Below are 26,396 nucleotides of genomic sequence, written 5' to 3'. Positions count from 1 at the left end.
AACCCAGAGTCTTTGGACTGAGCTACATCCTCACACCTCTTTTTTAAAATTTTGAAACAGAATCACACTAAGTTGCCAAGGCAGGATTTGAATTTGCAGTCCTCCTGCCTCATCCTCACAAAGTGCTGGGATTATAGGTGTTTGTCATGGTGCCCAGCTCGAGCTGAGTTTTGAGTATGTTTTAATAGAAGTAAATGTGCTCTAGTATATATTCTTGAGCTGTCTACTGAGGGCCTGGAGCAGGAACACAATAGACGTGAGCACACTTAGTGCTCCATTCTGAGGTTTTCTTTTTCTAAACACCTCTCCTCTAAAAGAAAGCAGAATTCCTTGGGGGCAGTGGTGATTCCAGATTGGGTACAGAAAGTACAAGATGAGCCTGGAATAACTTGTTTTGGAAGTACTCAAAGGAAATGTCAAGGGGTCTCAGAAGTCAGTCTGAAGGAGCTCCCACTGGCCAAATCTGGGACAATATAAATGTTAAAATAGCAATGAGCTGGCATGGTAATTCCAGTACTCTGGAAGGCTGAGGCAGGAGGATCGTGAGTCCAAGTCTAGCTTGGATAATTTCGTCTCCTAGTGAGACCCTGTCTCGAAATAAAGCAAAGAAAAGCAGTGGAGATACAGCTCTGTGCAAAGATCAATCCTGAGTACCGCAAACCAAACCAAAACCCCACAATGGACTATAATCATTAAATAAAACAAAAATCTAGGGCTGGGGATTTAGCTCAGTGGTGTTGCCGCCTGCCTTGCAAGCACAAGGTCCCGAGTTCAATCCCCAGTACCAAAAAACCAAAACAAACCAAAACAAACCAAAAATCTAAACCGGGCATGGTGCTGCATGACTCCAATCTCAGCTATCACAATCTTCCTGTCTCAGCCTCCCAAGTAGCTGGCATTATAGGCATGCATTATGGTACCTGGATCTTACAAAATACTTGTATCACAGGACATAGTGCAATAGGAAAAACAGGATCACTTCTAATATTCTAGCATCGTATGAATAACCTGAACCAAATTATAAGGAAACACCAAGTCTCATCTGAATTTACAAAATAGCCCATAATCTTGTTTGTTTGTTTTTTTTGGTACCGGGATCGAACTCGGGTCCCTGCACTTGCGCAGCAGGCAGCGAAACCACTGAGCTAAATCCCCGGCCCTGTAATCTTGTGTTTTTGAGACATGGTTTCACTAAGTCCTTAAATTGCCCAGGCTGGACTTGAACTTGGGATCTGCCTGCCTCAGCATCCCGAAGTGCTGGTATTTGCCACCATGCCCAGCTATCCTTCAGTTTGTTTTTTTCCTCTTTTCATTTTGAAAAGTATTCCTACTTTCTGAAATTTGGGTTATTAGAAAAAAAATGCTTGGGGCTGGGGATTTAGCTCAGCAGTTTCGCCGTCTGCTGTGCAGGCGCAAGGACCCAAGTTCGATCCCTGGTACCAAAAAAAAAAAAAAGAAAGAAAAAAATTGCTTATCTTGCCCCATTTTCACTTAGGTAAAATAAGGCAATTAAGAGTATTTATTATTTTTTGTTTTTTTGAGACCGTTTCATTCTGTAATTTAAGCTAGCCTTGAATTCACAATGTTGCCCAGGCTGGCCTCAAATTTGTTATCTTCCTGTCTCAGCCTCCTTAGTGCTGCGATTACAGGCACATGCCATCACACTCAGCTGAGAATATTTAAGTTGAAGCTGGGCATATAATATACATACATATCTATGTATCTACAAATCCAAATATAGATATGAAGAATTAAAAATTCTGTATTTACTAAATTAAAAAATGTACCCAGGGCTGGGGATTTAACTCAGTGGCACTGCACCTGTCTTGCAAGCACAATGTCCTGATTTCAATCCCCAGTACTGCAAAACAAAACAAAAACAGCAAATCCCTCAAAGAAAAGACAGAACAATAACAACAACAAAAATATACCCTATCCATGTATGGCCTATCAGGAGGGAACATGTACAAGGGATTATATGGATGATTAGCACATTCACAAGTGATATGGCTGAAATTAGGACAATTCCTTTTGTGTAAAACATTTAAGGGCATAATTTAAAATATGAGACAATTCTGCTAAAAGTAAAGATCATTTTATTTTGAGAGGTTCTCACTCTGTAGTACAGGCTGACCTTGAACTCACTATGCTGCCCAGGCTGTCCTCAAACTCGTGGTAATCCTCCTGGCTCAGCTTCCCAAGTACTGTGATTATAGGTGTGCATCACCATTCTTGGTTAAAGATCCTTTTAATACTTTAGGCACACATTAGAAGGGGAACAATGTATGAAAATTCCAGAGAACCAAAATTTAAAGTGGAGACTAGTATTTATTTAACAAGGATACCACATCAGGACCTTGCAGGTGCAAGGCAGGCTCGGTGCCACTGAGCTAACTCCCTGGCCCAGGATACCACATTTTGAAGCTTATTCTAGGGAAAGCATCCTAAGACAGAGGATTCTTTCCAACTTGCTTCTCCTGTGACTTAATGGGATAATTAGTCATCATTTTATGTATGAACTGCAATTGCAAAGCCAAGTTATTGGAACTTGAAAATTTAACGAAACTTAATAGTAAAGCGAGACTTGTCATATATAACAACTTTACCTGGAATAAATCTTTTTTTGGTGCTAGAGATCAAACTCCAGGGTCTTGTACATTCTAAACATATGCCATGCCCTATCTGTATGTTTCTTGTGGTTCTGGGAACTAAACCCAGGGCCTCTGTACTGAACTATATCCTTAGCCTTTTTTGTATTTTGAGGCAGCGTTTTCTTGCTAAGTTTGTTTTCTAGTCTGGGCTTGAACTTGTGATCCTCCTTCCTCAGTTTCCCAGAGTGTTGGGAATACAGCTGAGCACTGCTACACTTGGCAAACCCTAGCTTTAAAATTCATAATTTCAACGAACAAAATTTCATTTATTGAAAAAATTTATTGTTATAAAATGATAAGACAGAATGAAAACTCAAACAACTTGCAAAAAGTTTACATTAATATTAATGGGCTTCACAGATAAGACAAAATTGTTTATCTTGTTGCTTTCTTTTGTTTTTGTTTTTGAGACAGTGTCTCACTTTGTATTTCAGGCTGGCCCTGAACTATGTGGCCCAGGCTGGACTCGAGCTCACAACAATTCTTCTGCCTCAGCCTCCCAATATTTATCTTGTTAATAAGCAAGTTTTCCTAGGTTCAGGGTTAAATTTTTTCGAATTTCTTTTTTCTTTGCTGTACTGGGGACAGAACCTAGGGTCTTGCATGTGCCAGGCAAGCTCTCTACCACTGAGCCACACCCCAGCCCTTGTTTGATTTTTTTTTTTTTTTAGACTGGGTCTTGCTATGCAGTTTAGGCTGGTCTGAACTCCCAGCGATCTGTCTGCCTCAGCCTCCCGAGTACTGGTACTGGGATTACAGGAACGTCCCATCAAGCCCAGCCCCTGTTTGCACATTAACAATACACTATTTAGAGACATTCTTTTTAAAAAATCTGAAACAATGAGCTTGAGTCATGTCAGGAGCAGGTGCCCTTCAGCTGGTACTGGGCTGAAGAGGTTTTCGGTATTTGCACTGAACCCAAACTCGGTACATTGTCAACTGTTTTCCTCGGTTCACCTGCAATCGGCGATCCACCAGATTCTGCACCTTTTCCAGTCCTGCAGTAGTGAAAAGTGTGTCCAATTCACCTGGTTTGGAAAGAGATGTTTATTTTTCCATGAAAAAGAGGCATTTTGTCAACTACTTCTCATGTTAGAAGTGATTCATGCAGTGGTCGCTTGGTAACAGCAAGTTAATGTTCAAGTTGGGGAAGGCTTTCGAAGGGTGGCCTAGAATCCAAGACAGTCACTAGTGATGTGTGTGTATATATATATATATATTCTCCCCCCGCACCCCCTTTTTTACTGAAGATAGATGCTAAGCAAGGACTCTAGTACTGGGCTAAATTCCTAGTTTTTTTTGGAGACAGGGTTTCACTGTGTACTTCAGGATGTCTGGCCTTGAACTCACTACATACCCAGGCTAGCTTCGAACTCATGGTGATCCTTCTGCCTCTGCCTCCCTAGTGCTGGGATTATAGGCATGCACCACCACACTTGGCTTTTTTTTAAACAAAAATCTCTATATTTGTCTGTGAAAACAATTTTTTTAGGGGCTTCATCACTTTATCCAAAAGTTCAAAGTATGTGACTCAAGGAAGAACTCAAGAATGGAGTATTCATGAAGCATCGATGGAAGATGAAGCTTTTGGACAGGTCAAACAACAGAGGGGATCAGTTCCTGGCTCCTCACTCTGACGCAGCTGCACCTAAAGCATAGCCTGGTAGACAGGCGAACCAGCCTGACGTGGGGACGAGTCTTGTGAGACAGGCAGGTTCCCGTTTTGGATAAAGTAAAAGAAAGGAGAAAACACAGCAGTGAACTGAAGGCCAGCACAAGCTGTGGCTGTCTGGGGACCAGTGAGCAGCTCAGAGTGACCTGGGGACAGTGAGTGTGGAAAAGCGGAAACTTCAGGGGAAAGGCTGCCTAAAGGGCAGGAGGGGCTAGATGATTTTCCTTGTGAAACACACTGAAGACTGTATGACCTGGTATTCTGGGGTCCTTTAGCATAAATAAAGATCACGTTTTTCATACCTTGAGTGAAGAAGTAAACTCTGGTGCCATCACCTCTCACATAAAAATTTCCAGACAGACACTGACCTGCAGAATGACATCATAAAAATCAAGGAACTTTAAAGCATGTCTTCGAATTTCATCACCAATCTTTTTTTTTGGTACTGGGGGGATTGAACTCGGGACCTTGAGCTTTCGAGGGAGGTGGCAGAACCACTGAGCTAAATCCCCAGCTCAACTTCACTTTTTTTTTGTGGTACCAGGGATCGAACTCAGGACCTTGCATTTGCCAGAGAGGTGCAGTGCCACTGAGGTACATCCTCAGCCCCTACAACATGCTTCTATCCAGGGTATTAACTTTGTTTCCAAGACTTTGGTTAAACATATATATTAAGTGCCTTAAAACAAAACAATGTTGAATGATTCCCCCAAAGACTACTGGACTGAACAATACCAGGGTGCTTTAAAAAAGACTATGGCTGAGGCCAGTATATTAGTACACAACTGTAAATCCCAGCACTGTGGGAGGTTGAGGTAGGAGGATCTCAAGTTCGAGCCCAAGGTGAGTAACTTAGTGAGACCCTGTCTCAAAATAAAAAACATAAAAAGGGCTGGGCATGTAGGTCAATGTGAAGGCTGTGGGCTCAATCCCCAGTATGGAAGTGGGGAGAAAAAGGCCATAGAAATTTATATTTCTACCAGAAATGGAGATGTGTCCCTTTTTCTTTGAATTGATCAGCAAGAGGGTTAAGAAGAATCATCTCTTTTTATCTACTTCTTTGAAGTTTTGTTTACTGGCCATTTAGATATGCTTTCATGTGAATGGTTTTTGGGGTGGGTCACTGGGCTTTTCCTTATCAATTGCAGGACAAGCTTTTGAAAAGACTGTGTATCTTTTCAATTTGTCGCTTGTTTTTCAATTTTTAATTTTTTTTGGTGCTGGGAACCAACCCATTGTCTTCAAATGTTGTTTACTTATTTACATTGCTGAGAACTGAACTCAGGGCCTTGTGCACGCCAGGAAAATGCTTTACCACTAAGCTACACCCACAGCTCTCTTGTAACATTTTTTAAAAATAAATTTTATTTTATCCCTTTCCCCCTTGTAATCCCCCCCCACCCAGGGACTGAACTCAAGACCTTGACCTTGCAAGGCAGGCAAGGTGCCACTGAGCTAAGTCCCCAGGCCCCCCCCCCCGTAACTTTTTAATGGCATCTTTTGTCATACTGCATTTAAAATTACTAATGTATTCAAATATTTTCTGAAAATAGCAATTCTAAAGTAACTGTCTTCCCTTGCTGTACATTAAATGGTTTTACATACAGGACTCTACTTCTAGAATCTCCTTCCAATGAACTGAATGTTGATGGCAAAACCATCATTTTGATTACTGTGGCAAATACCTTTTTTAAACCGGAGCTGAGCCATGTCATAACGGCCATAATCTCGTAGAACCATCACCCCTCCAGACTTCAGAAGCCTGCTCAGCCTGTTTACAACTTTCTGCATCCTGTGGAACAATGAGGGATAAAGATTAGGTTTCCTTAGGGACAGGGTTCCTTTTCATTGGAGCACACCCCCTCCCCCAAAACTAAAGGACTTCCTAACTCTGATATACCAGCCCTGAACCATCGCTTCTCTGCCCTTGCTGCAGTTAGGAGAGGCCCAGACAACCTACTCCAGGAACACTGTTATTACTCTGGGTCACTCCTTCCGGTCCTGGCATCACCATGTCCGCCTTGGGCCCTGGGAGCCCTGGCCACTCATGGGGACTGCAAGTCACTGATCTGCTGCCCCACTAGATCCAAACTCTCTCAATGCAGATTGTGCTTTCTGTTTCCAGAATGCTGGGATTATAGGCATTCGCTACCACTAGTGGTTTAAATGAATTTGTACTTTGTCTGGTGATACAATCAGCATACAAATGACTACTACAGGTACAGTGCTTTACATGTGACTTCACTTTCCATGGGCACTGCTAGCTTCTGGATGTAGAATATTCCCCAAAGGCCCCTATGTGGTCCCTGGCATGCCGCTATTGAATATGGCAGAGACTTGAAGAGGTGGGGCCTCGGGGAGGTCATTAGGTTACTGGGGATGTATTGTTGAGAGGATTGTGGGAACCTACTTCCTTCTTCCTCTTTTTGCCTCCTGGCCATGAGGTAGTCCATTTTTTCCCTTCATAATGCGCTGCCTTGTTGCAGGCCTAAGAGCTAATACGGCCAAATAACTGGAATGTAGCTTGGAAATCAAAAGTCAGAATAACCATTTTTCTCTTTAAAAGTTGATTATTTCAGTTATTACTTTATAGTGACAGAAGGCTAATATATGTAGTACTCTTCAAAAACTGTGGGGTAGGATTAAGCATTCATACATTTGGGAACACACGTGCTACAAACTTTCTAAATGTATTTCAGTGTCATAATATCCCTGTCAGGTGAGATGACTTTGAAGCTATTCTAAAGCAAAAGTAGGCCAGAGAACTAGGTCAACCAGTCCGAGCTCCAGCCCAGTGGAGCCACGATTGGGTCCTTGTCATCTTTAGTCATGTGATCTGATTTTCTGATACCTGCTTACTTTGTTACCTAATTTTTTTTTTTTTTGGTTCTGGGGATCAAACTCAGGACCCTATGCTTTTGAGGCAGGCCATGGAACCACTGAGCTAAATCCCCAGCCCTTAGCCTGGTTGCTTTGACCTCTAACACAAATTACCTCAGATCCTTTGGCCTTGACATTCACAAAGTAGACAGCTGTTTTTTGGTTTTGTTTTTTGAGACAAGGTCTCACTATGAAGCCCAGGCTGGCCTCAAACTTGTGGTGATCCTCCTGCCTCAGGGCAGACATGAGGTCTCTAAGAAACTACACTAGCCCCAGAATTTTGGTGTGTTTGGTACATGCCAAGCCCCTTACCTCTGTTTTGCCTTACTTAAGTCAAATAGTGTCAAGGGCTTGTCTGGGATTAGTCAATGGTGCCTGAATCTTTCTGACTCTACTGCCTTGAGACAGTTCCATGGATAGTACACAAGACCTGAGGTTTGTTCTTCTTTCTTTCATTTTTAAGAGATAAGATCACTTTATATTGTCCAGGCTGGCCTCATGCAACCTTCCTGGCTCAGCCTCCTTAGTAGCTAGGACTACAGGTGTGTGCATGTGCCTGGTTTTGTGTGTGTGTGTGTGTGTGCGCGCGCGCTATGAACTGAATCCAGGCCTACACACACTAAGCAATCTATCACTGAGCTATAACCCCAGGCCCCTGCACATAGGGGTTTTTTTTTTTTTGAGATCCAACTCAGGACCTTGTGTTTGCAAGGCAGGCACAGTGCCACTGAGCTAAATCCCTGTCCCCATACGGTTTTAATATCTTTTGTTTTGTTTTGTTTTTTTGTACCAGGGATCGAACTCGGGTCCTTGAGCTTGCGCAGCAGGCGGCGAAACCACTGAACTAAATCCCCAGCTTTAGTATCTTTTAAGGTACAGTATTTGACTTTCCTTTTATTGAAACCTGATTTTGTGGAATTCAATTTCTGAAAAACTTAAGCTTTAGAAAACACTCTAGTTGAGCTTCAATGTAAATTCTGTACTGTTAATAAGTTTGTTTTATTTCAATTACTTACAAGACCAATATCTAGTTTTTGTGTGTGTGTGGGTGGCACGGTCTCGCTATGAAGTTCAGGCTGGCCTTGAGCTCATTATGTAGCCCAGGCTAACCTCTAACTTGTAGCAATCTTCCTGCCTCAGCTTCCGGAGTGCTGGGGTCACAGGCGTTTGCCACCATGCCCAGCTACAAGATATTATCTAACAACTGTGGTACCCACAGCTTGGAAATAGGAGGCTTTAACAATATCACACACTCTGAAAATACACTGTTCTTCCACCAAAGTGGTGAAGAACCAAGCCTGAAGGTAACCGAAACAGAAGGTACATGTCAAGACTATGCACGCTGTGGCTTATTCATGTCTACAAGAAGGTAAAGGAAACACTTTTTATTTAGGACCCTTACTTCAAGGTCTCTGACCAAAGCTTTGTTTTTGTTAGGCTATTAGTTAAGGGACCTAAAACTTACTTGTCTGGAACAATTGCTGAAAGAACAAATATGAGAACAATGACATCAATACTGTTCTCAGGCACTGGGTAACTCTGATCTCCATCACAAAGATCATGAACAAAGGCAAAACAGCGAGATGGATCATATTCTGAGTTTGTCTGCAAGCAAGTAGAAAGACAAGTGGGTCAGAAAACGTGAAAACATCCTGGAGAAAAGCTTCTCTGGCTTAAATGTCATTTGCTACTTCTAGCTGAGGGGCTTATTTCTAGTCACTACAGCACAAAGTTTTCTAGGGGACTTAGGGAGTAAGAATCAGACGAACCCAGGGAAGGTCCTGTAGAATCTAAGTGGTACTTTTAAAATTGAATATTCTAACTCCTTTCAGTTTTTATTTGATGCATTTTCTGTGATTACCATGTATGGAATCAGATCTGAGGACTGGAGAATGATCAGGAAAGCAAATGACCAACAAAGAATAAAACTTAATGGGGGAAAGACAAACTGTATTTAAAAAGCATGATTTAAAACAACTCCCCCCCCACCAAAAAAACCTCAACTCCCTATAGAATATCACATAGACCACAGAATTCTCCAGGAAAATCCACTTCTTTAGATATAAGAAAATTTAACCTACACTTTGTTACTATACAATTAAGGAGGTTAGCCTTGGTACTCATCTGGTCTTTTTTTTTCTTTTGAGACAAGGTATTATGTAGCCCAGGCTAGCCTCCAACTTGTGGCAATCCTCCTGCCTCAGCCTCCCATACAGATGTGTGCCACCATGCCCAGCCATTCATCCGGTCTTGAGCTACAATAATTCAGAAAGATAGAGTCACTAATTCCTGAGCTCCGGTGCTAGAAGCAGCATGTATTATAGTTAATAGATACATTTTAGGGTATCTTCCCTAGTCATGTCCCACTTCTCAAAAAACTGTGACTTTGTTCCTCACTGGCCAGAGCAGAGTAAACAGGGCAAGTAATTTATGAGGTAGGCTGTGTCAACCAGGCTCTGGGGACTTTGGAACTGGACTAGTCTCTCTGGTGAGGGTCTGTGAATACCTGAATAGGGTGGACTTGTAAGGGATTGGGAGGAGCAAGCATGTCAGGATCAAGTGCAAACACAGTAAACTCTACTAGAAAAAGATGGTTTGATAAAAAGAAAGAAAAACGGATACCAAGCAGTGAGGGGTCAGCACCATGAGCTTGAGGGTGCTGTGATAGGAGGGCCAACACCACCTCATCAGCTACCTGCTTTCTCTGGTATGTGACACCTTTTCAGGCTAGGGATACACACTGTACTCTTAGCTTCTAAGAATTCCCCTTGGGGCCGGGGATTTAGCTCAGTGGTTCTGCTGCCTGCCTCACAAGTGCAAGGACCCGAGTTCGATCCTGGTACCAAAAAAAAAAAAAAAGAATTCCCCTTTATTGCCTGAGTTTGTCTACATGTTTGTTTCTTGTAGCTTACCCCTGACTGAGCCAAATCATTTCCTTTTTTTGGTTTTTTGAGACAAGGTCTTCCTATGTAGCCCAGGCTGACCTTGAACTCGCAGAGGTCCTCCTGCCTCAGCCTCCCAGAGAGGTAGGATTCTATGGATCTCTATGCCCAGATGAATCATTTCATTTCAATCCTTAAAATAAGTTTAGAGAAGTCAAGAACCCTGCACAGAGGTCTACAGTTGAGTGTGCGGCTCTTTATTTCAGCTTGCTGTGCTCGCTTCGGCAGCACATATACTAAAATTTATTTCAGCTTGCTGCAGTAAATCTTTTTAGGTCACAATACAGGAACATAGTGACTTTGATTTTTAGGAGACTACCTTTTCTTTAATTAGTAAAAATTACTGATAGGAGCCACTGTACTTACCTGGACCAGTTCTACAGCTGTGGAAGAAAAATCACAACAATAAACAAAGAGGCCTGGGTCACTGAAATGGGTAGAAAAAACAACAGAACAATTAGGCTACAAACTGAACTATGTCTATTGTCTTCATTGTATAGCAGTCAAAATACCAAATGGGAAGGAATATTGTACCATTCATTTAAAGAAACACTTGTTAGTGGCCCAGGGATTTAGCTCAGTGGTGCCCGCGCCTGCCTTTCAAGTGCAAGGTCCTGAGTTCAATCCCTCATATCAAAAAAAAAAAAAGAAACACTTGTTAGAACATATCTACTTTGCCTTCAAATCAAGCCTTGCCGGGGCTGGGGATTTAGCTCAGTGGTTTCACTGCCTGCTGCGCAAGTGCAAGGACCCAAGTTCGATCCCCGGTACCGGAAAAAAAAAAACCAAAAAAACAAAAAAACAAATCAAGCCTTGCCTGATGGAGTCATGAGCATCTTTGTGTCTTTCTTCTCTCTGAGCTACTGTGGCTCTTCCTCTACACTAGGAATCCAGCTGTGCCTGCCTGCCTCACCATACAGTAAGCGATGCGACAGCAGAGATTACATCTTTCACTTACTTGCTCACCAAATGCTTGCTAACTCATTATGTGTTGGATGTTCTCCCAGATGCTGGGGAGACAAAGGGGAACAAGAAAAATCCCAGTGCTTATTTTTCTTGTTAGCCCCAATATGTAGCACAAGGCTTAGCCTGGATAGCAATATACAAAATATTAAATTGATACCAATAACTATTAAACTGATTTCAAGTATGAAACATTTATTTAGAAGACATCAAAATATAAAACAACTTATAACTCTAGAATTTATTATTTAAAAAAATATGAGGAACCTCTGACAGGAAGAAAGCATGAAGGTAACACAAGAAACTTGGCTGCAATGACTTCATAGTGATACAATTAGATTGTATTAATTAGGGAAGTTTTCTAGAGGTTTCTAGAATCTAAAGGAAGGAAACAACGTAGCAGAAATAAATGGACATTTGGGGAAGGTACAGAGTCAGGACATGGAAAGTGTGACCCATTTATTGAGGGATAAATAACAAGACATACTTCCTAGGATATAATCCTGTACAAGGCTTTGAAAACTATGGTAAACAAAATGAAATTGATTCACAGGGAGTAGAAAGCCTGTGTCAACTTTAAGCAAGTAAATTACATCAGCAGTGAATTCTAATAAGCTACTGAACACAATAATCTTATTTAAGTGACACAACTAGGTTGAAGGAGTGGCTCAGTGGTAGAGGACTTGCCTAGGATGTCTCTTGCCTAGCAAGACCACAAAACAACAATTAAGCGCTGGAGAAGATGCCAATTCCACTCATTTTTATTCTCACTGATACTCTTTTTTTATCCTCATTGATAATTTCTTTTTATTTTACTTTGAGAAAAGATCTCAGTAAGTTGCCCAGGTTGGCCTCAAATGTGTGATCTTCCTGCCTCAGCCTCCTGAGTTGCTGGGATTATAGATGACATGTTCAAGGCTATACTCTTTGAAAGAAGACATATTCCCATTTGATGTGGATTGCTAAGACCATACTGTATAAGGAAACAACTTCACAGAGGTCAGCTTTCTGCTGGGTGTGAGGGAGCATGCCTATAATCCCAGTATTCTAGGAAGTTGAGGCAGGAGGATCACAAATTCAAGCCCAGCCTGGGCAACTTAATGATTTAGCAAGACCCTGTCTCAAAATAAAAAATAAAAAGGGGCTGGGGATGTAGCTCAGTGTGAAGGCCCTGGGTTCAATTCCCAATACTGGGGAAAAAAAAAGTTAGCTTTCTCAACTCCACCTCAGGAGTAATGATAGCCTAGCCGCTGATTGTTCCTTACAGAGATAAAGGTGGAAAAATGGAATTCTAATAGGTTTTATTTATTTTTCTTTTCAGTACTGGGATCGAACACAGGACCTTGAATTTTTTTTTTTTTTGGTATCGGGGATTGAACTTGGGTCCTTGCGCTTGCGCAGCAGGCGACAGAACCACTGAGCTAAATCCCCGGCCCAAGGACCTTGAATTTTTGAGGCAGGCGTGGTGCTACTAAGCTAAATCCCTGGGGCCTTATTTTATTATTTTAAAACCTTTGTGTGTGTGTGTGTGTTGCTGGAGATCAAAACTAAGGCCTTGCACACACTATGCAACTGCTCTGCCACTGAGCTATCTCCTCAACCCTCCACCTCAATAATATTTATTTATTCATTTTTTTGGTGCTGGGGATTAAACCCAGGTACTTGTGTACACCAGGCAAGGACTCTACCACTGAGCTATACTTCCTAGCTCCTGAAACAGATTTTAAATCTAATTTCCCTGACAACAAAGGTAACATGTATAACATTAAACAACCTATAAATGGATAATGTAGAAATTTAAATCCCTTGTAATCCATGCTTCTTGTTGATCACAGTTACAGTTTGATATAGTAAAAGTTTTTTTTTGAGACAAAGTCATGATATATAGTTCAGGCTGGCCTTGAACTCACTATGTAACCCATGTTGGCCTCAAACTTGGCGGTGATCCTCCTGCCTCAGCCTCCTGAGTGCTGGGATTACAGGCATGCCACCACCATGCCTGGCTTTGATATTAAAAGGTTTTTTGTTTGTTTGTTTTGATATTAAAAGTTTTGAAAAAACAAAACTCTGCTTTCCTCCTTTTTGTTGTCACATAAATTTGACAACATACTGTACTTACTTGTTAGTTTGTAAAATTGGAAAGACTGTGTTTCCCACACCACAACCAACCTGCAGATAGAAATGAACTATTAATCACAGAATAGAATCTATTACTATTAATTCCCTGAATCTTCATAATAATCAACAGTAAATAACCTTGTGCACTTAGGGAAGGTGTATCACCCATGACATTTCCCCCTTTTTTGTGATCCTGGGTATGGGACCTGGGCCCTCAAGCATGCTAGCTAGGCAAGTACCGTGCCACTGAGCTACTTCTCTGGTCTTGACCTCAGGAACCCTTAAGGAGACAACCAGGAGACAACAAAAAGACAGAGCTTCCATTACTAGAGCGGAACTGGTCTAGAAAAAGACATGGGCTCTGCTTTCACTTTTTTTTGTTGTTGTTACTGGGAATTGAACTCAGGACACCGCACTTATGAAGCAGGCAGCGAAACCACTGAGCTAAATCCCCGGCCCTGCCTTCACTTTTTGAGTTCTAGCAAATGATCCTGTAGATGAAATATTTTCTTACTGAGCTCCATTATACAATTATTGGACAAACAGATCAAGTTTAAAAGTTTAGAAAAAGAGGAGCATAGTAACCCTGTTTTAAATAAAGTAGTAAATACAGAGTAGTAATAAAAACAGCAACAATTTTTAGAGGGCTTACTATGTACCAGACATTGCTCTTAGCCATTTTATACACATTATCTCCATCTTAGCAATTATGAAGCTGAGAGTCAGCAGTCCCACTGCACTGGAAGGGGCTTGTCCAAGATCATAGAAGAGGGGCTGAGGGGGTAGATCAGTGGTAGAGCACTTGCCTAACACTTTTAAAGCCCTAGGTTCTAGGTTCAATCCCCAGCACAACACACACACACACACACACACACACACACACACACACACACACACGCACTCATACTACAGGACTCAATCCAAAGGCTGATCATTTCAGAATCAGCTTTCAGTGGTGTGTGTAGTACCCTATTTAGGAGTTTCTGTTAGGAGTGCCCATACAGTGCTCGCTTCAGCAGCACATACACTAAAAAAAGAGTGCCCATACAGACATTTTCTCAGCTCAAAAAACAGGCAATTAGGGTCAAATACTGTCACCTTCATCAAACAGACATCACTTTCATGGTCAGCCTTTCTATTCTACCCGGTGTGCACAATAAGACAGTTTAATTCCACTACCAGGACATTAAAACAAGGTTACCTCAAGTATTCGATAGGTGGCTGAGGATCCAGGAAACTTAGCACAAATTTGCAGGTGACTGAAATTCTGAGTTTCCTCCTCAGGAGCTAACTGTGTTTTAGGTCCTAGGCCGGTTGAAGAACACTTGGGTTGTTCTTCACTTGTTGTTAAACCAGGTCCACCCTTACTGCTTTGGCATTCAGAGATTTCATTCCTCTTGTTCTCCATGAGCAAATCCTTCAAGTGATTTTCGTTTTGGCTAGGTGCCAGCTCCGGGAATTCCATAAAAAGCCAGTGTCTATCCTTGAAAAACCCATTTTCATGAATTTTGTAGAAGTCATTCCAGTATTTATGGGCATTAACCTCATAATCAACTGTAAACATTAAAAAATTTTTATTAATTAGGTCTCAAAACTTATTTTTATCTAATATCAATTGTCCTACTTCAAATTCACATTAGCACCAGTCATGTATAACCTCATCTCCCAATAATATTCATAATCTGGTCACTTCAAATCTAGCTTCAATGCAACTTTTAAGCAAAGTGTACATAATTAAAAAGTACATCCTCTAAGATGATCACGTGATCACACGGTTACCATCAACACGATTTAAATTCAATCATCAGAAAATAAGTTACCTTCCCCTAAATAAAACCATGAAAACCCCCTAAAACCAAAAGCAAAGCACTCTCAATGACCCGGCACGATTTTGTTAAAAAGCTACCCTTTTCCCTCCTCGCTTGTCCCCCTCCCCTCCCGTTCTGCATCAAGCCAGCAACAAAGGATCTTGGTCGGCCGCAGTTCTCTGGACTCTCTGGAAGGCGCGTCTAGCCCTACAACGGCCGGCGATATCCTCTGGCCTCACCTGGGCTCACCTTGTTTCTCTTGGCACACCCGCTGGGCACTGTTCTCCAGCACTTTCCTCTCTGCCGCCGCAGCCTGCTCTTCTGACCACTCCACATTGTCCCTGGGAAAACCAAACATGCAGCTTAGGAGCCTCAGGTCTCACTTGCGGGGAGGGTGAGTCGTTGGCTGGGGAGCGCCTCTCCCCGGTAGGAGAGCATCTCGGGTAGGGCACTAGTGGTCGGGTGGTCAAGACTTTCTCGAAGAGCTCAGGAGCGGCGGGACGGGGGCGAATCGCAGGTATGGCGAGGGGTAGGGCAGTTACCAGGTATTGTGGTGGAAGACACGCGATGGATCGCTCAGGAACCGGGTCCCGAACTGCTCCCTCTTCCTGACCTGGGTTGGGGGCGCGCCCTCAGAGTGCGGATCAGCCATGCCACCGGAAGCCGGAAAATACCTTCGTTTCTCAACACGAGAACTTCCGGCGGGCCACGCCCCTTCCGGAAGGCGCGGGGTCTGGGCGGGAAAAGAGGTAGGAAGGGTTTGGCGGCTCGAGGCTCCCGCTCCAGGGTGGCGCTGGATTTTTCTCCTGCTGGGCTGGCTGGGAGTTGGGGAAGAGGTGTCTGGGGAAAGGGACAGAGTTGGCGGCTAGTCTCCCGGAGTCATTTCTCCTCTAGGAGGCGCTAATGGACTAGCGCGCTGGGAAGAAAATGGGAGCTCTACCGCTTAAGCCGTAGTTCCGTGCTGGAGTCTTGTTTCGCTAATTTCCCTCTAGTAGTTATGAAAGAGGATTTTTTGGGGTGGGTGGTGGTGGTGGAACTGAGCATTGAACCCAGGAGCTACATTCCCAAGGCTTTAAAAAAACTTTTATTACGCCAGTCACTAAATTGCCCCGGCTAGGCTTCCAGCTTGCCATCCTTCTGCCTCAGCTCCCAGAATGCTGGGATTGCCGGCGTGCCCCATCATGCCTGGCTAAAACAGGAAAAGTCTTAAATCACTTCAAAGAGATGAGGGTATCTAGACCCACTGTGGAGCTGATAGCCAGAATTGAAGAAGGTAGGAAGCAACAGGAGAAAACGGGAATTTCCCAACTTCTGTGGTCAGCTACTCATATTTTATGCTTTTTGGAGGTGGCCAAGATTGGGGGGGGAGGGGTAGATGTGAAATGAATTCCGAGAAATTGAGGTTCATCCATCAACTCAAATGAAGAAGTTTTAAAAAGTTGTATAATCATCTGTGTTTTTCAGTCACCCGTGGCGGGGGTTAATGAGCACGGTCCAGTTTGTAATATTAATACATTTTCAGCCTTACATTTCTATTTCCGTTATTACCACAAAAATATAGAAGAAAGTATGCTGTTAATATAAAGTTGGTTGAGAAGATATCCAAGAGACTGTATTGTTATATTTAGAAAGGAAAAGAAGCAAAGGGTTATTTAAATAGTGCAGAGCTAGACAATAGTACATTCGTATTCCATTGCAGATTGATTGATTTTGGAGCTCTGGGGATTGAATGCAGGGCCTTCACATTTACCTACATATCCACCCCTTTTAAAATGTTCTTTTGAGGTGAGGTCCTAGGCTGGGCTCGAATTTGTGATACTCCTGCCTCAGCCTTGCAAAGTTCAGTACTGGGACAAGCGGCATCATGCTTGGCTTCATTGTACATATTTTTTATGGGTAAAAGTAAGGGTAAAAATGACAGACTACTTTTCCCACCAAAGAAGTGGGAACATGCTGTAAGCTTTCTGACTATGAAGAAAAAGAGATGAATTAATTAAAAAGATTGTGAACATATACTTTATTTGAAGACAAAATACTTTTGAGACATTTTGAACAAAAGCTCCTTTCCAAAAAACAAGTACAAGGATTGCTATCATTTATCAAGGTCAGCTATTTGCACATACGATGGTTGATTCATATTTGTTTCTGACATATTCTTTTATGTAAGGGCTTCCCCCCACACACACACACTAAAAGCTGTGTGTTCCTTTCAGCAGTTCCACTACATATTTTCTTGCAGAAAGCTGAATCTCTGTTTTCACTTAAAATTACTATATTAGTTTCAATAATTGGAGCCACTTACAATATCCAGCCCTTGGGCCTTTTTTGTGAAATACTGTACTTAAAAAAAAAAAATCCTAAACTTGATATTTATAGTTATCTTTGGTCTGTAAAACTCATTTTTGGCCTCATTTTTTTCGCCATCTTTTGATGCTTCTAGTACAAGTTTTTAGAAGTTTGGAAGAGATGGTTGCAAATTCTCTGGTGTCAGACTTTATACTACACTGTTTCAGAGAAGTATATGGTCCCTCTGGTGGTGAATAATGATAACGCTCTAGCTCAGTGGGTGGCATGGTTTTAAGCTAAAGGTTAAGCACTCATTCTGGATTATTCCCTTGGGTGTTAGCCCAGGACAAAGGTAGTTAATTGTTTCATGCTTTTCTTTAAGTTCCAGTCCTTGAGACTTGTGGGCTTTTTAAGCATGTACTCTGGAACTGAAGCCTACAGAAGGATCTTTGCATCCTAATTTGCTCTACTGAAGGTTTTATAGGACCTGAATAGCCTTTTAGCAGCCCTAGATAATTGTATAAACTGGTTTAATAACTTTAAAAATAGCTTGTGTGTTTTTTTCTTATTACAAAATGAATGTTTATTATAAAATACTTAGAAATGTAGATAAGATGAAAGAAAATGGTCCACCGTTTGTTTAACTTATTAACACTTTGTTTTATATCCTTTCAGTCTTTTTCTTTGTAATTTATATAAATAATGTTATATTAAAAGAATTTCAGAAAAACTGTTTTGTGCCTTTTTTTCCTTTGTGCCTAGGATTGAAACCAGGGCCTTCACACTGAACTACATCCCCAGCCCATTTTATTTTCTATTTTGAGACAGGGTTCCACTAAGTCACTAAGTTGTCCAGTTTATGCATTTGTCCTCCTGCCTCACCCTCCCAGTGTTGTGTTCATAGGCATGTGCCACCGCACGTGGGATGTGTCTGGTTTTTTATTTTTAAAAATTTTATCAGTACATGTTTGGAGTACATAGTGATTACATTCATCATGGGGAATTGGTACATGTACATAGCACATCTTACCCCTTTTCCTCCCCTTCCTTCTCCCTTCCTCCATCTTTTGGTCCCCTTTCTATTGTGCTCTGCTTCTTAAAGCTTTATTGAGGTATAGTTTACACAATTTAAATTTATCCTTATTATGTACGCTTCTATAGGTTTTCACAAAAATCTGTATTTGTGGGCAGGGGCTCTAGCTTGGTGTCACAGTGTTTGCCTAGCATGTATAAGGCCTTAACACCAAGAAAAAAATGTGTATTTGTACAACCATTATTATAATGAAGTGCTTTTTTTGCTACTGGGGATCGAACTCGGGACCTTCCACTTGTGAGGCAGGCAGCGGAACCACTGAGCTAAATCCCTGGCCCTATAATCAAGGTTTTAAAAAATAAATTTTATTTTATCCCATTCCCCCCTTTTTCACTTTTTTTCTTGCCCTTCCTTTCTCCTTCCCTCCTCCCTCGTTTCCTTTCCCATATAAACACTTTCTTCCCATTTCCCAACATACATTATACATTATATATTTGTCCATTATATGTTTCCACTTTTGATTTCTCATCCCAGAGAAACAATGCAGTATTTAAAAATGCATCCAATTTATTTCACTAAAGAGTGTGGTCTCAAGGTCCATCCATTTAGCTATAAATGTCTGAAGCTCATCCTTTATGGCAGTGTAGTACTCTGTTGTATAAAAAAAAAACCCCGCATCTTTATCCACTCATCTGTTGATGGGCATTTGGGCTGTTGCCAAGATTTAGCTATCACAAACTCTGCTGCTATAAACACGGATGTACATATATCACCGTGGTATGATGCTTTTTTTTTCGGTACCAGGGATCAAACTCGGGTCTTTGCACTTGCGAGGCAGGCGGCGGAACCACTGAGCTAAATCCCCGGCCCTATGATGCTTTTAATTCTTTTGGGAAGATACCAAGAAATGGTATTGCTGGGTCAAATGGAACCTTTAGTTTTAGTTTCTTGAGAAATCTTCACACTGATTTCCACAGTGGTTGCACCAGTCTTTACTCCCCACCAACAGCGGAGAAGGGTTCCTTTTTCCCCACAACCCCTCCAGTATTTGTTATTGGTTGATTTCTTGATAGCAGCCATTCTTTCTGGAATCTCAGCATTGTTTTAATTTGTATTTCACAAATGACCAGTGATGTTGAACATTTTTTCATATATTTATTTGCTGTTTCTAATTCTTCAACTGAGAAGTGTCTTATTTCAGATGCCCAGTTTTGGATTGCATTTAAATTTGGGAGGTCTGCTTTTTTTGAGTTTTTTATATATTCTAGATAATAGTCCTTTATCTGAATAGCTGGTAAAAATTTTTTCCCACTCTGGATTGTCTCTTCACTCTGTTGGTGGTTTCTCTTGCTGTGCAAAAACTTTTTAATAAGATGAGGTCCCATGGGCCAGGAATTTAGCTTAGTGGTTCTGCTGCCTGCCTCCCAAGCCCAAGGTCCTGAGTTCGATCCCCAGTACCAAAAAAAAAAAGCATCATGAGGTCCCAGTTGTTGATTCTTTGTAGTATTTCCTGTACGGTCTGGGTTTTATTCATGAAGTCTTTGCTTACTCCTATGTCCTCAAGTGTTCTACCAATTCTCTCGTCCAGCAGATTCAGTGTTTCTGTTCTAATACTTAGATCTTTAATCCATTTTGATTTTAGGTTAGTGTGTGGTGAAAGATATGGGTCTACTTTCAATCTTCGGCATGTGGAAACCCAGTTTTTCCGGCACCATTTATTAAAGAGGCTATCTTTCCTCCAGTGAAGGTGTTTGGCTCCTTTGTCAAAGATAAGGTGGTTGAGTATGTCTGGAGTTGTTTTTGCATCCTCTAGTCTGTTGCATTGATCCTCAGGTCTCTTCTTTTGGCAGTACCATGCTGTTTTTTTCACTGTAGCTTTGTGGTATAATTTAAAGCCAGGGATTATGATCCCCCATCTTGCCTTTGTTGCCCAGAATTGCCTTTGCTATTCTAGGTCTCTTCTGGTTCCAAATGAATTTTAGGATTGTTTTTTTCTAATTCTGTGAGATAGGCTGTTGGGATTTTGATTGGATTGCATTGAATCTGTATAACAATTTTGAAAGTTTGTCCATTTTCACTATATTGGTTCTTCCTATCCAAGAACAAGGGATATCTTTCCATTTTGTGATATCCTCTTCAATCTCCTTTTTCAGAGTACTGTAGTTCTCAATGTAGACATCTTTTACTTCATTAGATTGATTCCTAGGTATTTCATTTTTGGGGGATGTTACTGTGAAAGGGACTGTTTTTCTAATTTCTCTCTCCATGAGTTTGTTATTCATGTACAAGAAGGCTGTTGACTTTTGAGTGTTGACTCTGTATCCAGCTATGCCGCTGAATTTGGTTATGATATCTAAAAGTCTTTTGGTGGAGTCTTTGGGTCTTCTATGTAGAGTATAATGTCATCCACAAATAATGATAATTTAACTTCTTCCTTTCCTATCCTTATTCCTTTTATTTCTTTCTCTTGTCTAATTGCTGTGGCTAGTGTTTCCAGAACTATACGGAACAAGAGTGGTGATAGTGGACATCCTTGTCAAGCCCTCCAGCCCTCCCTATTTACAAAGACTTTGTTTTCATTTTTTCCTTTTCTCTTATTTTTTCCTTTCCTCTACCCCTTTCACTTCCCCTACCCCTTTAGACCTTTTCTTCCTATTTCACATTCTCAATTATACATTTTGATCCTTATTTACACTTTTAGTTTCTCACACCAGAGAAATTATTCGGTATCATGTGTGTTAATATTTGTTTTAAATAGTTGTGTGCACTGGTATTTGGTGCATATATATTTATTATTGTTATCTCTTCCTCTTGGATTGTTTCCATGATCCTGTCTTCTATTTCTTTTTCTTTTTTTTTTTTTTTTTTTGGTACCAGGGATCGAACTGGGGTCCTTGTGCTTGCACAGCAGGTTGTCTTCTATATCTGATATTCTGTCCTCATATTGGCTCATTCTGCTGCACATACTTTCAATGGAAATTTTAATCTCCTGGATATCTGTTTACATCTGTTTCATGGATTCCATTTCTTTCCTACGCTAGGCACTCATGGTTTCCATCAAGTTCCTGAGCTTCTCTATTTTTTGATCTGTATCTTTCATTCTGGTCACCATCTCTGTAGTTATCTGGGAAATTATTTCTGCTTTGAATTTTTCTAGCACCTCATTCATTTGCTTTGTTACTTTTGCTGTTACCACTTCAAGAGAGTCCAGGTGGGTGGCTTTCAGATTGTTCCACTTCATTGCCCCTGGGATTTGCCTTTGGTGAGCTGAAAGTCTGTGGGGGTTGCATCTCATTTTTTGTTTTTAAAATGTTTGATTCCTGAATTGTAAATTGCTTATGGTGAGTAGCTTTATTGCCAGTATTCAGAACCCTTAAGAAATGACTACTTCTTAGAAGTGTCTTCCAGGTGTAACTAGCTTTTGGGTTTTGAGTCTTGCAGAATCCTCCCTCTTCAATTTATCGGGGATGAGAAGTTTCTGCCTATTTGGGCCAGCTGCCAGTTCTTTGGCACTGGCCTATAATTTTTTTTTAAGATCCTTAGGGAATCCTAGTCTTGGTATACCAGGAGGAACAACTGATTAGCACAATTATGTCACCTTGGCTAAAGTAGTATAATCGACAGTAACATCGAATACAGCCTAGAAAATGACACATTGTAGCCCTTACTATGGCATTTTTACCCTCAGGGGAAAAGGGGTTATTAAAAGGGTTTAGGGGGTAAAAAACAAATAGAAGAAGAGAAAGAGATCATAAACAAGGCTGGAGGACAGACTTTAGGAAACTGGTGAAGAGGACAGGTGGAAAAGAGAAAAGGAAAACATGAAAACAAGAACAAAACAGAACAACCACCACAAAGAACTAGAAACTTTTCAAACAATCAAGAAAAAACTAAACAAAATAAAAGAAGAACTAAAAAGAGGGAAAAAAAGATTTAAAATTCCAAAAATGTCCAATTCTACGAATGTCTCTGCTGTCACTGTCAGACAATGTGGGTAAACAGAGTCCAGAGCCAAATTGATTAATCCCAGCAAGCTAGCTGCAGCTTCATGGCAGGGTAGTGGATAATCCCAGCCAGCCTGCCCCTTTAGTTCCTCTAAAGTTCATGCTGGTTTCTGGCAATGAGGCTGGAACTGGATTCCTTGAACCTACAACAGTCTATGTGTCTCCTGCCAGTTTGAACTCTGTTCCCTGACTTCCTGCTAACTTGAACTCAGTACCTGCACAGAGGCACTGGGAGCCACCAGATGGAGTCTGTTCACAGCTGTTCTGAGTTCTGAGCTCAGTTGGCCCCCCTCCAAGATGGCTGCCAGCCAATCATCCTCTCCTGGGTGACGTCTGAACCCAGACAACTCACCAGCCACTACAGTCCGGTTCGTCCACTGCTTCTTTCCACTTGTGCATTTCTCTTGGGTCATCAGTAGTCACTGTGTGACTGCAGGTTCAGCTCATCGTTCCCTCATGGAGAGTCTGAGCTCTGGAAGAGAGCGCTGCTTGGTGCCTCCCTCCTCTTCATTAAAGTCTCTCTCTTCACTCTCCCTGTAGACTTCAATTCTTGCCTCAGATCTTTCCTGGGTCCCAGGGAACCACTTCCCTCCACCTTCTCCTCCCCACACTGCTATATTCCAGTATCAGGACACCAAAGCTCAGAGAGTCTCTTTCTCTGTTGCTCACCACTCTGTCATCTTCCTGGAAGTCCTATAATCAAGTTTTATAACAACCCAACCCCTTAAAGACACCCCCTCCAGTCACTTAAAAGGGTTTTTTTTTGTTTTTTGGACACAGGATTAAACCAGGGTGTTCACACTGAGTTACATCCCTACCCCTTATGATTTTATTTTGTTTATTTATTTTAAAAAGAATTTTCAAAAAAGATTAAGGAGAAATTTAAAAAATACAAAGTTCACTTTCTTTAATGTACAAAAAATTGAGTAGAATCAAAAGTAAATATCACATTTGTTTGCATCACTGTTTAGTTCTTCATATTAATTTACTATTCAAATAATAGAGAGAAGGTGAAAGTTTAGGGATTGGGGGAAGAGATAAAATAAAAAATCTTTTCTACCTTATTTTTTTGGTTTTTTTGGTACCAGGGATCTAACTCTGGACCTTGCGCTTTCGAGGCAGGCGGTGAAATCACTGAGCTAAATTCCCGGCCCTTTGGTTTGTTTTTTGAGACTGAGTTTTGCTATGTAGTTCAGATTAGCCTTGAACTTCACTATGTAGCCCAGGCTGGCCTTGAACTTGTGGCAATCCTCCTGCCTCAGCCTCCTGAGTGCTAGGGTCACAGGCATGTGCTACCATGCCCAACTTTCCATCTCATTTATTCTACGCTGTTTAAAGCTGTGCCCACAGAGAAGGCTTCTTTTTCTTCTCTCCTGTGCAGGAATTCAGTTGTATAAGGAATTGAACCTACGGAATAGCTGCGGAAGTCTGGAAATAGGTCCATATCCTGGTGCACTGTCACATAGTTCAAACAATGGTGCAGCTACTAGCTTGTAATGTTTAGAGACTGCAAACAAGGCTTTCTCTTGAACCTGAACCAGAAGCAACTTCCTGTGTTCCTCAGGCTTTGTACCATGTGCAGGAATATATACATACTGAGGAGACTCAGTTTGGTGCCCACCAGTTACCAGTGGATTCACTGATGATCTAGTCTTGCAGGACTCCATCCTGGTGCCCAGTAGCTTTATCATTAAGCATTTTAGTCCTTCAACTTAATCTCCTGGGTTATGTCCTTTTTTTTTTTTTTTTTTTCCATACTGGGCATCAAACTCGGGTCCTTGCACTTGCGCAGCAGGCGACGAAACCACTGAGCTAAATCCCCGGCCCGTGGGTTACGTTCTTGAACAAGTAACTTGAAGAAAGTTACTCCCAGCTGCAGCAGTAACACGGGGAAGCTGGTGCGCATGCATCCTTCCTTTCTACAGTCCTCCTTTTTCCAATTTTATCAAATTCCTCCTCATGCACTGAAATCTGGCTGCAATAGAGCTGTCCTTTTCACAGAGTGGCTCTTTTGTGCTGAAAGTGTTGGTAAGAGGCTAGGGTGTACTCCAGGGTGAGCTGAGCTGGTGGACTCCCTGACCGAATGGGAGTGACTGGAGGGGGGGTACCACAGACCTGTGGGTGAGCTTTGGCCCTGGCTGTGAGCAGAGAGCTGGAGGCAGGGGAGACTTTCCCCACGTGGGCATGATTACCTGCATTCCACTCAGCAGCCACCACCTGCCATTAACAAGATTTATTATTATCTTTAAAAATTTTTGAACAGGGCCTTGCTAAATCACCCAGGCTGGACTTGAACTCTCAATCCTCCTGCTTTGTGCTCCTAGAATGCTAGTCTTGCAGGCGTGTGCCATTGATCCACAGCTTGTAATTTTGTCTTTTAGCTTAATAATTGTGAATATTATTTTGTTGTTTGAAATATTCTTTTACACCATCGTTGTAATGATCTCTGATTTTTTTTGGTACTGTGAATTGAACTCAGGACCTTGTGCTTGCCAGGCAGCCGCAGTGCCACTGAGTTATATACCTGGCCTTCTGATATTGTTTTATATAGCTGTATCATGATATACTGAAGGTTTAAACTACTTTAGGTTTCTTACCCTGGGGTTGTGATTATGCACCTGTAGTTCCATCTACTTGGCAGGCTGAAGCAGGAGGATGGTTGAGCAGAGTCTGAGGTCAGTCTGAGCAACAGAGTGAGAACATTTCTTTAAAAAAAATTTTAAGCCTGGTATAGTGGTACACACCTGTAATATCAACAATCTGAGAAGCCAAGGTGAGAATTTGCAAGTTTAAGTCCAGACTGGACAACTTCAAGAGACCCTGTCTGAAAAAAAAAAAAAAGAAAGACAGACCTAGGAATAAACCAGTTGTGGTAGTCAGCCTATAATTCCAGCATTTGGGAGGCTGAGGCAGGATGGCTGTGCATTTAAGGCTGGCATGGTGAGTTCCAGACCAGCCTGGACGAGATGAGACCTTGTCTCAAAAAACAATAAAACAAAAATAACACAATACACATCATCGTAACTAAAGAATTTTTTATATTCATTATTTCTTTAGAATTAATTTTTAGATGTGAAGTTCCTGAGTCAATGGTTATAATGAGTTTCATTGCTAAGCTCAAGGAGGTCAGGAACTTTATCTGTTTGTTCACTATTATATATCTAGGTCCTAGAACAGCATACAGTAGGCAACTCAGCAAATTGGTGAATGAATGGATAAGTACCTGTTCCTATATTGTATTCCAATCAGAGGAGCCAATTTATTCTGTAATTTGCAGTGTGTGACACTGTAATAATAAGAGTTGCTGTAAGTTTTAATTTTCTAGGACAGATCTATTTAACAATATTTTGGGCTGGGTGTGGTGGTGCATGCTTGTGATACCAGCATTTGGGAGGCTGAGGCAGGAGGATTGCCAGGAGTTCTTGGCCAGTCTGGACTACATAGTGAGTTCAAGACCAGCCTGAACTACATAGTGAGACCTTGTCTCAAAAACCAAAACGACCCCCCCTCCGCCAAACCCAAACAAAACAAAGCAAAAAACATTTTGTCCTGTCATCTGTTGATCTAAGGAAATATTCCAGTAATTCTAATATTTTGGCATCCAAATTATATCTCCTGGATTCTTTGTTATAATGGCAGCAATTTAAAAAGTCTCTTGTCAAACCTTTAATCTTTTTTGTTTAAAAAATATGGTTACTTATCTATAAGGTTAGTTCTTTTCCCAAGAATTATAACTTTATAAAGAAATGTATGTAGGGCCAGGGATTTAGCTCAGTGGTTTCGCCACCTGCTGCGCAAGTGCAAGGACCGAGTTTGATCCCTGGTACCAAAAAAAAAAAAAAAAAAGAAAGAAATGTGTGTGTGTGTTTATGATTTAGTTTTTGAATGTAGTCTTGCTGTGTTGCTCAGGCTGGCATCAAATTCCTGGGCTCAAACTATCCTGCCATAGCTTTCGTGGGACTATAGACATGTGGCACTGTGCTTGGGTTGCAAATATATTTAGACACTTCTGAGTATTCAAGGTAACACAAAATTACAT

General features: G+C 41.4%; 1 protein-coding gene and 1 pseudogene across 4 annotated transcripts; both read right to left on the bottom strand.

The window, feature by feature from the left end:
• Positions 1 to 2,079: 2,079 nt before the first annotated feature.
• On the bottom strand, positions 2,080 to 15,753 carry LOC101700171 (methyltransferase 2A, tRNA N3-cytidine). Of its 4 annotated transcripts, none has more exons than XM_087203937.1 (9): positions 15,577 to 15,753; positions 15,284 to 15,375; positions 14,428 to 14,780; positions 13,228 to 13,277; positions 10,512 to 10,572; positions 8,669 to 8,808; positions 6,009 to 6,115; positions 4,626 to 4,691; positions 2,080 to 3,820 (listed from the first exon to the last, which is right to left on the bottom strand). In XM_087203937.1, the coding sequence occupies exons 1-9, from the start codon at positions 15,684 to 15,686 to the stop codon at positions 3,744 to 3,746; spliced, it is 1,056 nt and encodes a 351-aa protein (XP_087060063.1). In that variant the 5' UTR covers positions 15,687 to 15,753; the 3' UTR covers positions 2,080 to 3,743. The 4 variants fall into 4 exon arrangements, with proteins under 4 accessions (XP_087060063.1, XP_087060062.1, XP_087060064.1 ...); XM_087203938.1 differs by having other exon boundaries at positions 2,309 to 3,679; positions 15,274 to 15,375; XM_087203935.1 differs by having other exon boundaries at positions 2,309 to 3,679.
• A 7,837-nt stretch (positions 15,754 to 23,590) lies between these two features.
• Positions 23,591 to 24,393, bottom strand: LOC101712152 (cleavage and polyadenylation specificity factor subunit 5 pseudogene; annotated as a pseudogene).
• Positions 24,394 to 26,396: the final 2,003 nt, after the last annotated feature.

This window comes from Heterocephalus glaber, unplaced genomic scaffold, assembly GCF_053883595.1.
Source record: "Heterocephalus glaber isolate CG9 unplaced genomic scaffold, H.glaber_assembly_v1.0 deba00001813, whole genome shotgun sequence".
Classification (NCBI taxonomy): Eukaryota; Metazoa; Chordata; class Mammalia; order Rodentia; family Bathyergidae; genus Heterocephalus; species Heterocephalus glaber.
This window is presented reverse-complemented; position numbering and strand designations above follow the sequence as displayed.